The sequence below is a fragment of the Dasypus novemcinctus genome, chromosome 3, assembly GCF_030445035.2.
Source record: "Dasypus novemcinctus isolate mDasNov1 chromosome 3, mDasNov1.1.hap2, whole genome shotgun sequence".
Classification (NCBI taxonomy): domain Eukaryota; kingdom Metazoa; phylum Chordata; class Mammalia; order Cingulata; family Dasypodidae; genus Dasypus; species Dasypus novemcinctus.
In genome coordinates this window covers 56,820,840-56,837,485 of record NC_080675.1, presented here as the reverse complement: position 1 = coordinate 56,837,485, position 16,646 = coordinate 56,820,840, and the positions used below count along the sequence as shown (strand labels likewise).

The window sequence follows — 16,646 nt, the reverse complement described above, 5'->3', positions numbered from 1 at the left end:
AGTGACTTACCAGTCCCAGAGGGTCACTTAAAGCCATAGAATGATTTCCTGGTGTCGGGGTGGGACTTGTTCTACTCTGGCCCATCACAGACTGCCTGAGATTCCTAAAGCTGTTGTGTGAAGTGGTTGTGATTCCTGTTGGTTTTATTGGCTTGGGCATAGACTATTTTGTGATTCGACCTATTTGTAGTCCTTCCAAGACTACAAATAGGCTTTCTCTCTGTTGGCTTTCTGGGGCCAGCAATTTTGGTCTTGGAGTTCTTGGGTATAAATATTATTGCATTTAGACTACCTGGCCTACTGTGCTCTCTTGTTAGGACACTCACTTGTAGTTCATCTCATGCAACAAGTTTTGAATCTAAGCATAGAAACACAAAGCATGTATTTCTCCTTTAGAAGGTTGTTCATTATTTTAAAATATTATTGAGGGAAGCAGATGTGACTCAAGCAACTGAGCTCCTGCCTGGGAGGTCCATGGTTTGGTTCCTGGTGCCTTCTAAAGAAGACAGCAAGCTGGCATGTTGGGCAGGCATGGCAAGCTGACACAACAAGATGATGCAACAAGAGACACAGGAAGAAAAACATAATGAGAGAAAAAAAAACGAGAGACACAACAAAGCAGGGAGCAGAGGTTCCCGGTGCCTCCTAAAGAAAAACAAGCAAGTCAGCTAGCTGATGCGATGGCAGGCGTGGCAAGCTGATGCAACAGATGATATGACAAAAAGACACAAGAAGAAAAAATATAATGAGAGACACAACAAAGCAGGGAACAGAGGTGGCTCAAGCAATTAGGCGCCTTCCTCCCACATTAGAGGTCCTGGGTTCAGTTCCCAGTGCCTCCTAAAGAAACAAGGAAGACAGCAGACACAGCAAGTGCAAACAACAAGCGGGTGGGGGAAAATAAATAAAATAAATCTTTGAAAAAATACTCTTGGAGAGTCATTGTGAGCTGTGTGAGATATCGGCCCTGGTGGATGGGAGGATGGTGAGGACACTATAGATTACTAAGTAGGAAAGCTTCCTACTCTTAAAACATTTACATCCTCTCCTCAGGGATTTTTGAAGGAAAAAAAATAGGCTAGTGTGTTTTGCAGGAATTTGTCTTGTGTATAAGGTAACATTTTTTTTTTTACCTCTAATTTATATGACTCAGGAGACCCATTCCTATGAGATTTTATTAGAACGTAATCACTTATGGCCAAAAATTCTAGACAGTGTTTAACACATCCCTATCAGCATTGGTTTTCTTTCTGTCTTCAACAGATGTTTGCAGAAGAGTTGTATTAAATACATTTAATTCTGCTGTCTCAGCCTCTCAAATCTTTATCATGAAGATTACTTTAATTGGTGTCAGTTACAATCTAGAAAAGCACTTATGCTTTTGTTTTCTAGCACACGGAGAAATCTTCTGTCTTAAACAGAATATTGAGAAGTAAAGGTTTTGAAAATTGAGCTAATTTTTTTATTTGCCTCTTCTACATGTTCCTGTTTTTATTTAGCTTTAAATCTAAAAGTGATCAGAATACAGTTTTTGTGTGATAGTGTCTAAGGTTCCTTGACTATTTTCATTTAAAGGAAATTTCTAGGAAGTAACCTAACATTTTGAATAAGAAATCCTGAAGTCTAATAAAGTGAAACACTAGCAGACAAAATCCTGAGAGACAAGTTTATAACCATTTAAAAACCTAATTCATATGGAAAGGTTAATGCATGGGAAAGTGGAGCCAAATATCACTACCCTCACAGAGCTTACCTTCTAATGGAGAGAGACAAAATAATTATAATATAAATGTAGGTCTCCTGGTGATTAAGTGCTATGAGGAAAAATAAACAGCAGGGGGTAAGGGTGTGCAGGGTGAGGGAGTGATAATGGAAATTTAAAAGACTGATCAGAGAGGAGCTAAAAGAGGCTAGATGTGGGATCTAGGGAGAAAGAGTTCCAGGCCGAGGAACTAGCAAGTGCAAATGCTCTGAAGCAGGTGGCTGCTCGGCATGTTAGAGGAGCAACAAGGAAGCCTGGATGAACTAAAATTCATAGTGTGTGGTGTTCCTGCTGGCTGTCCACCGTGGAGTTGTGCACAGTTGCAGGAAATTTGGAAGCCTTTATTACATCATTTGTCTAGGATTGCGTTTGTAACATAAAGACTTCCAAAGAGCATTTGACCATTCAAGATCCACCAGTATTCCTGCCTTGCAGCACTTTTACTTAACCAGTGCCTCTTGTATGTGTGCACTTAATTCTCAGCCATTTCTCGCATGAGCACATTGCCTGAATGCACTTGTGAGAAACCCTTTAATGGTATATGTTATTAAACTGAAAACAAGGGTATAATAAAACAGCACTTTAAGGGTAATTTACTAACAACTGGAGACCTTAAACACTGACATACTATTGTGTACTAATAATACCAGACTTGGTATTCAGACATACAACTCTTTTTCACTCCCAAGAATCATTGGGACAGTTTCCTAATCCTCATGGTTTTTAATTTTTTTAAGTTACTCTTATGTCACTGGTTTGCAAATTATGAGTCATTAACTTAACACCCACATAAAACATCCAAGAACCTCTCTTGATTCAAAGAATTTGACAAAGTAATGGAGGTGAGTTGGTATCACCCAACCTTGCTGTTCTTAGACATTTCTTGGGTTTTCCACACAACCTCCTTCATCGGTGATATTGGGGTGGGTAATGGTAGACGTGGCATCCTGGAAGGGATTCATTTGTTGACAATTATGAGGATTCCTGGGTCTTCCCCAGCGAAGAGAATCTGTTAAATACACATCCCAGTAAATGTTATGCTCTCTGGAAGGTATGCAGCTTCCACCAAGAAGGCCAGCAGGCAGGAGCAGATCCTACCCAGGGTGTGCCAAGTCCCACGTTTAGGACCTGGCTTCCCTTTGCAGAGGGAGACCCTTACTGTTATCTGTGGCCTGGCAGTGCTCACCCTGAGAGACTGACTTACACTAACCAGAAAGCCTGGAGGCAGGCCCCACAATGCTGGCTTCTTAATTTACGATGAGACGTCATCATCGGAGGCCCCAGAAGTGCTCAGAGTCCATAAATCAGTGCACATTCCTCCTGTAGGCAAGCCTCCACAGGCAGCCCAATCATAATCAGAAACCTGAAAAATAATCTGGAAATACCTCAAGTCCCTGTGATCAGTATATCCTCTCCCTGAAGGTACCTGGGGAGCCAAATCATAGCCTGAAGGCTGTTTGGTGAGCAGACAGTCAGGACAAGGGAAGCTAAGTGAGGTGAATGTTTAATGGTAGCAGGTTAGCCTCATGTCTCCATCTCAGAATGGGAAAGGCTTTGCCGGAAGGACTGAACTACTCAAAGCCAAATAACCAGAGCTTCCTGTTTCCTAGAGGGGCACTTGGATAGGCGTATTAGTTATTCTTTGACTGCATAACACATAACCCAAAACCTAGAAGCATAAAAAATAGCATAAACTATTATTACAATTTCTGTGGATAAGGGATGTGGGTATATTTTAGTTTCCTAGGATGCTCAAGCAAATACCATGAAATGGTTCAGGTTAAGCAACGGGAATTTATTTGCTCACAGTTTGAGGCTGGGGAAAAGCCCAAATCAAGGCATCATTAAAGTGGTACTTTCTGCCTGAAGACTGGCATTCTGGAGCTGGCTGCTGACGATCTTTGGTCCTTGGCTTGTCACACGGCAAGGCAACGTGGCGGGACCTCCTCGTCTCTCTCTTCCCTTCTGGGTTCCGTTGATATTCAGCTTCTTGAATTCTGTGGCTTTCTCTCTCTCTGTCTGAATTTCATTCTCCTTATAAAGGACTCCAGTAAAGGGGTTAAGATCCATCCTGATTGGGCTGGGCCACACCTTAACTTATCAAAAGGTCCTACGTACAATGGGTTCACGCCCACAGGAATGGATTAGATTTAAGAACATATTTTTCTCGGATCTATCCAGCTTCAAACCACCACGTGGTAGTTCTGGCTCAGGGTCCCTCACGATGTCAGTTGAGAGACCTGCTTCCAAGATGGCCACTCACATGGCTAATAAGGTGGTGCTAGCTGTAGCAGGAGGCCACAGTTCCTCACCACAAGGACCTCTTCATAGAAGCTTGAGTGTCCTCATGACATGGCTGCTGGCTTCCAAGAAAAGTCAGGGTGGAAGCTGCAATCCCTGAAGGCACACACTGTCATGTCTGCTGCATTCTATTTGCTTAGCAATGACCTACTAAGTCCATCCTACATCCAAGGGGGAGGGAATTAGGCTCCAGCTTTTAAAGAGAAATGTCCAAGAAATTGTGGACATATTTTTAAACCATATTAGGCATCACCTACCTTGTCTCTGTCACTCCTTTTTTCCATTGCTTCCAGGGCTGACCAACCCCTCTGCTGATGTATGCACTCTATTAATATGTAGTTCATAACTGAGGTCTTCCAGCAAAATAGCCATTATGTATCTTTAAGCTCATTTGCCTATCCCCATCTGCTACCTTACTAGCCAGGGGAACTTGGACAAACTACTTGACTTCTCTTTACCTCTGTGTCCTTATCTCTAAACCAAGGCTATTAACAAAACCTACCTGATAAACGTCTTTTGAGGGTTAAATGGGTACTTCAAATGCACAGTTTAGGGTTGTGCCTGGCACAGAGAAAGGATACAATAACTGTTAATGGTCAGCAATTGCAGCTCTAGTAGCAAAAATAGTTTAATCCAGTAGGTGTATTTAGCCCTCAGAAGGTAGTCTTAGTTCCATGTCACCAGTGTTATTAAACAAAAGCCTCAGTTGTATTCCTGGCCTTGCCATGGCCCCACACTAATTCAAGCCCTGTCTGGAGAATAGGGAACGAATCATGTCAGCCTTGGAAGGGACCAGAACCAGTAGCTTCTTATTTCTTTTGTTCTTTGCTGTCCTCTTTGTGTATTCCTCCTCTGAATCCCTGGAAGAGGGCAGTTACATAGAGATTCCATGTTTAGTTTGTACCCTGAGTCCTGTTTATGTTTTATTCTTGCCCCTGATTTTTTCTTCTTAGGATGCCTTTTTGTGAGGAAGGGTAGAATATCCAAACAAGAGAATCACCTAGCAGAAAGCTAGGTAGTTCCTCAGGCTTGTGAATTTTTATTAAAGGTTGTTTCCAAATTGTATTTCTAAATGTTTATTTTTAAGGGCGTGGGCTAGCTGCATCTGATCAGTGTTGGCTGGTGACATAGGCTTGTCTTCCTCTCAGCCCCCCTTGCTTCTTTCCTCTTAGCTCCTTGGGCTTAATGAATAGATTTTATCTTCATTCTAAGTAGATTCATAATTTAAAACATGCTTGGGGTTTGCTGAAAATGTATTGATGAGAAAGTTAGAATTAATGCTTTATTCATCTCCCAGAGCTACTTTAAAAGGGAAGCTATACCTAGTGGAATGTACCAAGTTAGTCTTGGGTCAGATGGCACTTCGCTAAATATAGAGCCAGGGAGCTGGGAGAGGGACCTGCTGAGGTCATCTGCACCCTCTGGCCTGTCTTCCCCAATCTGCGTGTCTGGTCTGTTGCTGTCCAATTTGGTAGCCACCAGCCACACATGGCTGCTGAGCACTTCAATTGTGGCTAGTCCAAGTTGAGATGTGCTTTAGGTGGAAAAATACATTCTGGATTTTGAAGTCCTAGTATGAAAAAAAAAGGGGGGGGGAGATGTAAATATTCTTAATAATTTTACATCGATTATAAGTTGAAATGATATTTCAGATATATCAAGCTAACTAAAATATTAATTTCACCTGTTTTCTTTAATGTGGCTGCTAAAAATATTTTTTTCACTTTGGAAATATATTTATTAGCATTTCTTTTTTTTGGTGGGGTTCACTTTTTTATTTTTAATTTTTTAAATTATCTTCTTTTTTTTAAAAGATACATAAATCACACAGAATGTTACAATAAAAAATATAAGAGGTTCCCATATACCTCACTCCCCACACCACCCCACCCACTTCTCCCACATCGACGTCTTTCATTAGTGTGGTACATTCATTGCATTTGATGAGTACATTTTGGAGCACTGCTACACAGCATGGATTATAGTTTATGTTATAGTTTACACTCTCAGGCCATTCAGTGAATTATGGGAGGATATGTGATGTCCTGCATCGGTCCCTGCAATATCATTCAAGACAACGCCAAGTCCTGAAAATGCCCCAATATCACACCTCTTTTTTTTTTTTTTTTTAAGATTTATTTTTATTTATTTAATTCCCCCCCTCCCCCGGTTGTCTGTTCTCTGTGTCTGTTTTGCTGCGTCTTGTTTCTTTTGTCCACTTCTGTTGTCATCAGCGGCACAGGAAGTGTGGGCGGTGCCATTCCTGGGCAAGCTGCACTCTCTCTCGCGCTGGGCAGCTCTTCCCACGGGAGCACTCCTTGCGCGTGGGGCTCCCCTACGCGGGGGATACCCCTTCGTGGCAGGGCACTCCTTGCGCGCATCAGCACTGCGCATGGGCCAGCTCCACACGGGTCAAGGAGGTTTGAACCTCGGACCTCCCATTTTCACACCTCTTTTTCTCTCTCCCTGCCCTCAGCAACTCCCGCGGCCACTGTCTCCACATCAGTGATATAATTTCTTCCATTTCTATTGGATAGTGCTGCCCTAGATCACCTAGCTCCATTATTCGGGTCTCCAGAGCAGAGATTCTAAAGCCTTCCTTGGAAACTCCTCTGTATAGTTTATCATTCTTACAGTTCACTTCTTCTCTACTTCCAATCTTAATCTCTCCTGCTTAATTCAAACTCTTAATACTTCAAATAGTTGACTGTTTAGCATCTCCTCATGAAAGTCCCACTTGAACAAAGTCAAGCATCTCTTTATATTATCTTCCTTGTAAGCTCAATAACCCCATTTTCTTTCACCTTTTTCCTTTCTACCTATTTTCTAACTCTTTGATCATTTTTAATGACCCCCTGGATCATCTCTGGCTTCTCTATATTATTTTTCAAACTTACTATCCAAAACCACCCACATCACTCTAAGAGGCCCTGACCAAGGCAGAGACAAGGAGAAAGCATTCTTGACCAGGCTTTTGGATACATGACCTTATTTCATCCTACAGTGCAGTGAGGTGCAGATGCTATTCATGTAACTCTTGCCTGACGAGGTGGTTGAGACTCAGGTTAAATTTCTTACAAAGGGTCCACCACAAATTAAGTGGCAGGTTAGGGATCCCTACCTAGGTTTGCCTCACTCCACAGCCCGTGCTCATTACACACCATGCCTTCCTTCCCTGATACTTTCCTTGTAGCCTCGGGGAGCCTTGGGGGACACGGCGGATGCCTTTGTAGCTTGGGGTCAAAAGTGACTTTTTCTGATATGTTTGTGCCAAGCTACAATCATGAAGCCTTTCTACTAAATTTCAGAAACCCTTTCCGCACCGTACGTACTGTGTGAACGCCAGCAGGACCGCCCCCAGGCTCGCCCTTGTAGGACTGTCAGCGGGCCAGGGTTGAGTCTCCAGGTCCCAGGAACGACCTTCTTGGAAGGGAGCTTTCTCTCCTGTGGCCCCAGCTTCCATGGATAACTATCAAGCTCCAGAACAAGCTACTTCTCAAAGGCCAAACAATGCAAAAGTACATTGTTTACCCATGTTGACTTAAGGCAAGAAGTTGGTGTTTTAAGTGGGAGAAGACAGGAAGAGATCCTTGTTTAGAGTGTTAAAAAGCAGATCTTCACGTAAAGAAAAAACCTGCTTAGCATGTGGGACCAGAGGTGCCCCTGGAGCCAGGTCTTGGATTCATTGCTCATCCTAGCTTTGAGCCCATGGTCCTGCCTCTCAGCCCCTCTTCTCATGAGAAAGGTGTGGGCTTACTGCTATGAGGTGAGGAGCATTCTTTTTGTTCTGGCAGATCCCTTCATCCCTTTGCCAGGGCTTAAACGACTTTCCCGTCGATATGCCGGGGAGGGGAGGCAGCCTCACCCAGGGACTCTGGTATGTGGATCCTTGATTACATTTGCTTTTCTATGAGACTTTCTTATTGCTTAGCCCCTCTATCTGGGTGAGTGGCTAGACTTTTCTAAGAGAGGAAATAGAGCTGTAAATTTCATTTGGTTGTACAAAAGTAGTTGTCACCTCTTTGGAAACCTGAATGAGAATTAGATTGAGCCTCCAAACATTGAAGAATGTTTGGCCTGTTTTTCATTCAAGTCACTGTCACCTCGCAACCTGGAGCCAGTTCCATCCAATCCATTGCCTAGACTGTTTGGAGAAATTTTAGCCAGGACACGTAGATTGGTACTCTAATCCACAGGAATTCTCTTTACAGTGTGGTGTTTAGTGTCGGTGAGGGTATTATTTGCTTACTTGTCCTGTATATTTTCCTTTTCAGGAATCATTAACCAATGGCAACAGGAATCCAAGGATAAAGTGATTTCCCTCCTGTTAACTCACCTGCCTTTGCTGAAGCCAGGAAACCTCGACGCAAAAGTCGAGTATATGAAACTGCTGCCCAAAATCCTGGCTCATTCGATCGAACACAACCAGCACATCGAGGAAAGCAGGCAGCTGCTGTCCTATGCTTTGATACACCCAGCCACTTCGTTGGAGGACCGCAGTGCTTTAGCCATGTGGTTGAATCACTTGGAGGACCGGACGTCGACCAGCTTTGGCGGCCAGAACCGAGGCCGCTCAGACTCTGTGGATTATGGGCAGACACACTACTATCACCAAAGACAGAACTCTGACGACAAACTCAACGGGTGGCAGAACTCTCGGGATTCTGGGATTTGCATCAATGCCTCCAACTGGCAGGACAAAAGCCTGGGGTGTGAGAATGGCCATGTGCCTCTCTACTCCTCCTCATCCGTCCCCACCACCATCAATACGATTGGAACCAGCACAAGTACAAGTAAGTCCCTGTGGGAGCCCTTTGCTGCAGTCTGGTTTGGGCAACTCGCTGTGTGTGGCATGTTCTGCTGAAAATGTCTGCTCTGAGCACTCTGTAACCCTGGGAGAGAAGGGCTAATTGGAATTGGCTGTGGGGAAATGTTCCCCATCTTTGTTGCTCTTTTGACTCTGGAAAGACGAAAATGCTAGGCAGGTAAAAATGATTGATGATTCAAATTTCGGTTACAAACAGACTGAGAAAGAGAGAGAATGAATGGTGAAAGAAGGAAACTTCCTGATTCCACAAGTAGGAATGCCTGTTACCCCATGTCTTTCACCCAAGGGGTTTTTGGATTTGCCCAGAAACGGAGTTACTGTGTAATTCTCTAAAGCTGATTCTAACCCAAGGTTAACCAGCCAGCCTCGGGGGCTTTGTGCATTTTATTTTTTTGTTTGTTTGTTTCTTTTTCTTTTTTAAATTTCACCCTGGAATGTTCCCTCCCTTGCCTTTCCTGGTTTTAAACCCCAGCTGGAGGTGGGGGAAGGGGGTGGCGCTTCCCTCCCAGCCCCCGGAGGGGAGCAGGTTTGCTAACTGAGAATGCTGCTCTGTGCTATGGTCTGGTGTGAGTGCCGTGACTTCCTCTCGCTCAGTCTAACCCCTTAGGAGAGGTGGGTCAGAAAGTGCTTTGTGGGAGGGGGAGCGGAGCACAGCCCTCTGCTCTTTTGACCACAGAAGCAAAGCACCCTGCCCGTGGCTGGGACTCCTGTCTGTGGCTCCCCACTTAGCTTGAGCAAGTGACAAACATGCCATTGTGTTTGCATAAAACAGCAGCGTGGGAGAGTAGCCCATCATTACACCATATTCCTTGAAGCTAGTTTATACATGTACAATGTCAAGTGCCAAGAGAACTTTCTCTGGGAAACGCTTCTTGGGATAAGATCTTATATGTCTGTCAACAGGCAGGGACCCCTACTTAAAAGCTATGAGAATATAAGAAATGGCACTGACGGCTTCTTGGCCTCTACCTCCACTTGGGTCTTTCGGCTAATGGGGCTTTCTTAAAGGCTTTCTCAAATACATGGGAGTGTTGGATTATAACGCATTAAACTGGAACTGTACCTTAGCGGAATAACCAAAAAAAATACTTAAAATGTTACACTGATATTGACACAACCTGAGATTTTCTTTTTGCATGATTTTTTTCTCTTTTTACATTCTGATATTGGTAATTTACCACATTTGGGGAATTAGGTGATTATTACATCTTTGATTTTTTTATATAAGAGGTTCTTGTGACCGCCAGTCTTGTTCCCAGACGAGTAACCCAGCCAGCATTGCTAGTGTCGGTGGTGTGTGATGGTGACGGAGGGCTGGGACTGTTGAAGTAGACATATGCAGACTGGGAGGACAGGGCTCATGGTCCAAGTTTCTTGGATTGGGAAAGGAATCCATATAGGCAATATCACACAGATATAAAAGTTATGTTTACACTATACTGTAGTCTATTAAGTGTGCAATACCAATTATGAATAGAAAAAACAAGATACAGACCTTTATTAAAATGTGACAGAGACATGAAATGAGCTCATGCTGTTGGAAAAACGGCGCCAATAGACTTGCCCAACACAGGGTTGCCACAGCCCTTCAATTGGTAAGAAACGCAACATCCGTGAAGTGCCAATAAAATGAGGTAGGCCTATAATTGTTACAGAAATTGAAAGTCATGAGAGATGCAAGTCCTGGGCTAACTGTCCTCTCAAAATTTGCTCTTTTCTGTTTTAGGAGGTTGAGTTTTATGTCATTTGTCTTGCAATTAGTCTTGGAACATCACATTTCCATCTCTATGATTTATACATTCAGATCTGGGTCTTGAAAAGATTATCAGATTTTTAGTCAATGAGCACTTTCTTTATTCACTTTGGCCACCAAGCCTGTCAGAAAGGAGGAGAAGGGTCTAGAAGACTGCATGGCCTACCTGATATTTGAGCCCCCGTGTAGTTCTTGAGCTGAAAAGGACTCAGAGGTTTAACAAGATGACTAGATTACATATTTCTGGAAGAAGAAAGAGGTTGGAAGCCTGTCTCAGAGTACCAGCAAAGAAGATGAAAGAGCTCAGAGCTCTCCTTCAGAAAGTTTCATTCAAACTTAGGCCATGTCAACGCATGTATATCAATAATATCTCTTTAGCAAAACATTAATGTCTGCTTTATTTCCTTGCATTGTCCATAGTAGTTAAATTGCATTTGTAAAAACTGCAAACCTTAGAGTCATTCATCTGCTCTCAAATATACCCTGAGTACCACAAAGTAGAAAGAATAAGGACTTTAGTGATAATGCCTTCTAGGTCCAAATCAGAGGCCTGCAGTTGGCTAACTACAGCTTAGCCCAGTTATTTAACCTCTCTGAGCAAGGCTTCCCTTAGCAAAATAATAATTCATGATATCCTCCTTTGAGGGTTGTGGCCGGGTAAATGAGATTATATGTGTAATATGTGTCTGCCAAATGAATCAATAATATTCACTGGGACAGACAGTAGAGCAGAGTGCTAACACTGACATCCAGAGTCTGTGTCCTCATTTTCACTTCCTCTGCTGGTCAGCACTGACCACGGGTACTGATATAGTACCTTTTGCTTAGCCCACGGCATGCAGAGTGTTCTGGGCAGACTTGAATATGCTGTGACCTTTGTACATTTCACTGCAATAGAAAATGGGTTGGATGTAAAGCTTCAGGACTTTTTGTGGTACACTGAAGAGCTTCATTTCTTACCTCTTCCAAAGTGAAAAAAAATTTTTTTATATATATATATGTATATATATCATCAGGATAATGCACAAAACAACACAAGTAAACAACTGAGGCCATTGATGCTACACATTTTCAAATTATCAGCCACTAACTAGAAGGCCACCCCCTATACAGCTTTTCTTTTTATTGTTACCCTGGATTTAGTCTACTAAGGCTTTATTCCTTTCATCATGATACTCCAGCAAAGTGCCTTAGCATGTGTGGCCTCCTCCATATGTGGAATCTGAATCATCCCGCTGCCCTGTAGACATTGACTGTCCACCTACTGTGTGCCCAGTACTGTGTTAAGAGTCTACGGTAAGTAGAAAGAAGCTAAAGACATACTTTCTACTTCCAGGGAGCCTAAAATATACTTGGAGAGAGAAGACATACTAATCAGTCTCAATTAAAAATTAAATCTTCCTTTTGCCACACTTTTCCACAGAAATTTTACATAACAATTCATGAGTTATGTAAATGTACAATAAAATGATACTTGAAGAGCTACTGTGAGGCAATATTGTGTCCATTGAAGAGCAAGTGGGATTCACATAGGAAGCACTGAGGATGCATGGAATAAGAGACCCTGGGGAGCTAAAGAGTCAATAAGGTCTTTTCAGAGGAAATAGGAAGTTAAGTAGAAGTAGATGTAAATGGGGAAGGAGAATATTTAGACAGGGAGGAGAGGGCACTGGCATTGGAATATGGTTTGGGAGCAAAGGGACAGAGGTTATAGTGTGCAGGCAGGGTTGCAGGGTGGTGAGGAAGAAGAGGTGGTTCACAGAAGTACTCAGTGGGAGTGAGAGGAGGCAGGAAATCTAGACTGAAGGAAGGACTCTGAGGGTCCCTGAAGAGACATGGGCATGGGGGTGACATGAGCAACACTCTAAAGGGGACTGGTCTCTTGTGAGCAAATCAGATGGTTAGCAAGTGGCGAATGCAGGGTCAATGAGCCCACTTGGGAAACTTTCAAAAACTCGCTTGTAAGGTAATAAGAGTGTTATTAGTATAGAAGTAAGGATGGAGCAAAACGAATGACTACTAGAAATGTTCCTAAGGGGAATTTTTAGGACTGGGATTTGGTATTGACTTGGATATATATTATCAATTTATTTATTTGTTCATTCATTCACTTAGAAAATATGAAGTACTAAATGCCTAGCCTGCTCAAGGTACTTGGGGAAATATTAGTGGTTAAGACAAAGATGCCTTTCCTCATGGAGCTTTCATTCTAGTGTATATAAATTACAGTATAAAAGTAAATTATACAGCTGATAAGTGGTAGGACAAAAGAAAAAGAATAGAATAAGGAGGATCAGGCCTAGGTGGTGAGGGGAGGCAGGCTGCAGAGTTCATTGAGAAGGTGATGTGTGAACAAAGACTTGAAGGAAGTGAAGGAGTTAGCCAAATGGGTATTACAGGCAGAGAAAAAGCTGTAGAGCATAGGGAAAAGCAAGGAATGCCAGTGACTGAAGGAGGAAGAGAGAAAGGGAGGCAGTGGCAGGAGAGGAGGTTGAAAAGTAATGGGGAGGGACAGATCCTTTAGGTCATTGTTGTCCGTTGCAGGGACTTGGACATTTGCTCTCAGTAAACCAGGAAGCCATTGGAGGAACTCCGGCAGATGGGTGATGTGCCCACTGAAGGGGATCACTCTGGCTGCTGTGTTTAGATTGTACCGGGACAAGGATAGAAACAGGAAGACCAGTTAAGAGGCTTTTGCAGTAATCCAGGCAAGAGACAATGATGGCTGGGACCAGGATGGTAGCAGTAAAAGGGTGAAAAGTGGTCAAAGTCTTGATATATTGTGAAAGTAGAGCCAACAGGATTTCCTTAAAATAGATAAGAGGGGTATGAGGAAGAGGATTCAAGAATGACACCAGGGGTTTGGTTTGGTTTTGCCTGAGCAACTGGAAGGATGCAGTTCCATCAGTTGAGATATGGGGAAAGCCTTTATTTATCAAGTAGAGTAGTTTTGGTGGAGGAAGGAGGAGGGGCAGCAATCAGTTCAGTGTTAAATATAATGAGTTTGGCGTGTTTGTTAGACAACCAGAGATGGCAAGTAGGCGGGTGGATATATGAGTTTGGAATTTTGGAGAGGACTGATCTGAGTTTGCCATTTGGGTGTTGCCAGCATATGGATGGTACTTAAAGCTATGAGAACAAATGAGATGATTAAGGCAGAGATGTAGATAGAGAAGAGGATGGGACCAGGTCTGGAGCACTTCAACATGGAAGCTGGGAAGAAGAGGAAACTGAGGACAAACCACTGAGGTTGGAGAAAAAGCAAGGATATGTGCGTCTTGCAAGGCAAATGAAGAAAATATTTCAAAGAGGAAGGAGTGATCAAATGAGCAAAACGCTACTGACAGGTCTGAGATGAGTACCAGAACTGGCCATTGTGTTTATCAAGGAGAGATTATTAGAGATAAATTGAGAGTGCTTAGCACATGATAGGTACTTAAAGGACAAAGGAAGTTGTGTTAATGATTCCAGATAGATTGGAGGCAAGACTAACTAGCTGTAAGTTTGACTTTGGAGGCATGTTGAGTTTGAGAAGGTACTGAAACATTGAGATGGAGAGATGGAGAAAAGGATATTTAGAAGGCATGAAAAATAGGTGATAGAGCCATGCAGAGTTTTTGAAGGAAGGGGTAAGGATGAAGAGAGTAAGTGGCAAAAACCAAGTCTTAATCTAATGAGAATCAACCCACTTTCATCCATTCAGAGATAAGAATACCTTTTATTGATTGCAGAGGTTAAATCAAGTGAGAGCTCATAGGACCTTTGAGTTGGGCCTTTTTTCCCCAGGAGATATGAGAAGAATGGGTTGGAATAGGTTGACAAGACATTTTAGATAGCATCAAGGCACTTCAGAAGAGAGGGAAGAACTTATTTTTCAGTACCTTAAAAAGCTACTCAGATGTCTGATGACTGAGAGCAAGCATGTGTGACTTCTTAACCATGAGTGTGTAGGACCTGAAAGGACCAAGATATTGGGTATCAAACACCTTACGCAAGTCTTGGTCAACTTCATTTCAGCAGTCACAAACAATTCCAAACAGGGTGTACAGAACATGGGTTGGCATCTCTACATCTTCCTGTCTGAAGTCTGCTGTCAAAAAAGTAAACCACACTGGAACAGAACAAGCTTCTCCCGGTTTTCTTAAGAACCTGCATAACTCCTTTGTGTGGAGTTCAGTGCAGCCTCAGCTGCCTTCAGAGCATCCTTCTGACCCTGTTTCCTGCTCTTCACCGGTAGACTCTAACCTAGAAGAAAATTCTGCACTGTGGCTACAAATGAAAGGAACTCGTTTCTGTTCAAATTGTTGCAATACTTCACTTTCTTGGCATTCTTTCCATTTGGACTCGAAAACATGCAACATGCTCACCTTTGCTAGGCCACTGTAAGGCAAGAACTCAGAAACTTTGGGAAGCAAAAATTAGTCCAAAATGCACCATTTGATCTGCCCACTTTCTTCTATGGTTTTATGCTACAGCTTGGAACCTTTGTAGTTATTTTATTAATCTTGATTGATTTTTTAATTTTAAAAATAATACATTTCAACAATTTGGCCTACTAGATCTTAAAAAGTGAATTAACAATGATAGCACACAACTAAATAATGTTTACTATGTGCTGGGTACTGTTCGTTTTAATCCTCTAACCTCCATTTATGAGGTAAGTACTATTATTATTCTCATTCGACAGATGATGAAACTGAGGCACAGAGTGGTTAAGTAACTTTACCAAGGTCACACAACTAATAAGTTGAAGATGAGCTAGAGTTTGAATCCAGTCAGGCTCCAGAGCCTGGGTCTTAAATCTAGGTTATATGCATTTCCCTCCTGGTCCTACCTCCCCTTAGAGATTTCCTCAACTTGTCACTAGTAGACGCTTGTTTTTCTCTGCTCTTGACTTTGCCTCCATGTAGAACAACCACCCTAAGCATGAGTGTTCTCCGCAGCATAGAAAGCTAAGAGCCTGCTGAGAGTCACTTCTCACTGACCCATATACCTCAGTTTCAGCACTTGGTGTTCTGTGTCACAGCCATTGGTTCACATGCTCGCCTCCCCTTCAAAATTGTAAAATCCTTGGGGACGAGAGCTGGGTCTTCTTTAATCCCTTTTCCCTAGCACCTCGAACACTCTGTGACTCAAAAGTTGCAGAAATTTTGGAGGTGGCAAATTCCTGGCATCCTAGCATGCATTCAGCTGCCTCTCTCCAGTGGCACAGGTCTCTGTTGGATAACGGCTGTCTCTTGCTAAGCCCAGATGTGGCTTCCAAATCCTCCTCAATATGCTCCTCTAGGCAGCCGCTGTAATTCAATAAGGGATAGCACGTAAGCTGAAGCTTGTCTGCCCGCCCTGTCATAAATGTTTGTAGAACAGTAGGGACTTAATAAATTTCTGGGCTCACTAGGCAGATGTTCATGAAAATAATGAATTTCCAAAATTAACTCAGAAATGTCCCTAGGAATTCACTAAGTATTTGGTGATAATATTAATCATTTAGCCTTCTGTCACAATCACCTTAGTGACAGTTGCTGTTACATTTGCTCCTTTTGTGGCTTATTTTAGCAATTCAGTCTCAGTACTATCAGACTTTTAAAAACGCACTGGAGGCTGGCAGAAGGTTTGCCCTCATGCACAACTGAGCAGAGTCAGAGAGACAGATAAAGCAGATACAACCCCCAGATATTGGTTCCTTTGAGGGCTAAAGAGACCCATGGGAGTTATGGTCATGGCCGATGGGGTTAACTACCAGGGCAGATGGCCCCTCTTTGGAAATGGTGTTTATGTGTGATGAATCTGGACTCAGATGGGATCTCCCTTCATAAGACTTTCATGCTAATGTGCTGGAGGTACAGTTAATGTTGGGGTTTAAGATATATTTAGGGGATTTGAATCTCTGGACTGACAATGTGATAGCCAGATCCTGAGCCTCAACAGACTCCAGCACCTACAATCTGATTTATTGGACTTACCACACTCAGCTAAGATGGAGGTGAAGAAGGACAACCACC

General features: G+C 42.8%; 1 protein-coding gene across 6 annotated transcripts in view; it reads left to right on the top strand.

Moving 5' to 3' along the window:
• SAMD4A (sterile alpha motif domain containing 4A) overlaps window positions 1–16,646 on the top strand; it is a 242,859-nt gene that overhangs the window by 138,824 nt on the left and 87,389 nt on the right. For all 6 annotated transcript variants that reach the window (XM_004472777.4, XM_004472776.4, XM_058293407.1 and 3 more), the window contains one exon: window positions 8,338–8,856. In XM_004472777.4, coding sequence (XP_004472834.2) covers window positions 8,338–8,856 — 519 coding nt within the window. The remainder of the gene's footprint in view (window positions 1–8,337; window positions 8,857–16,646) is intronic.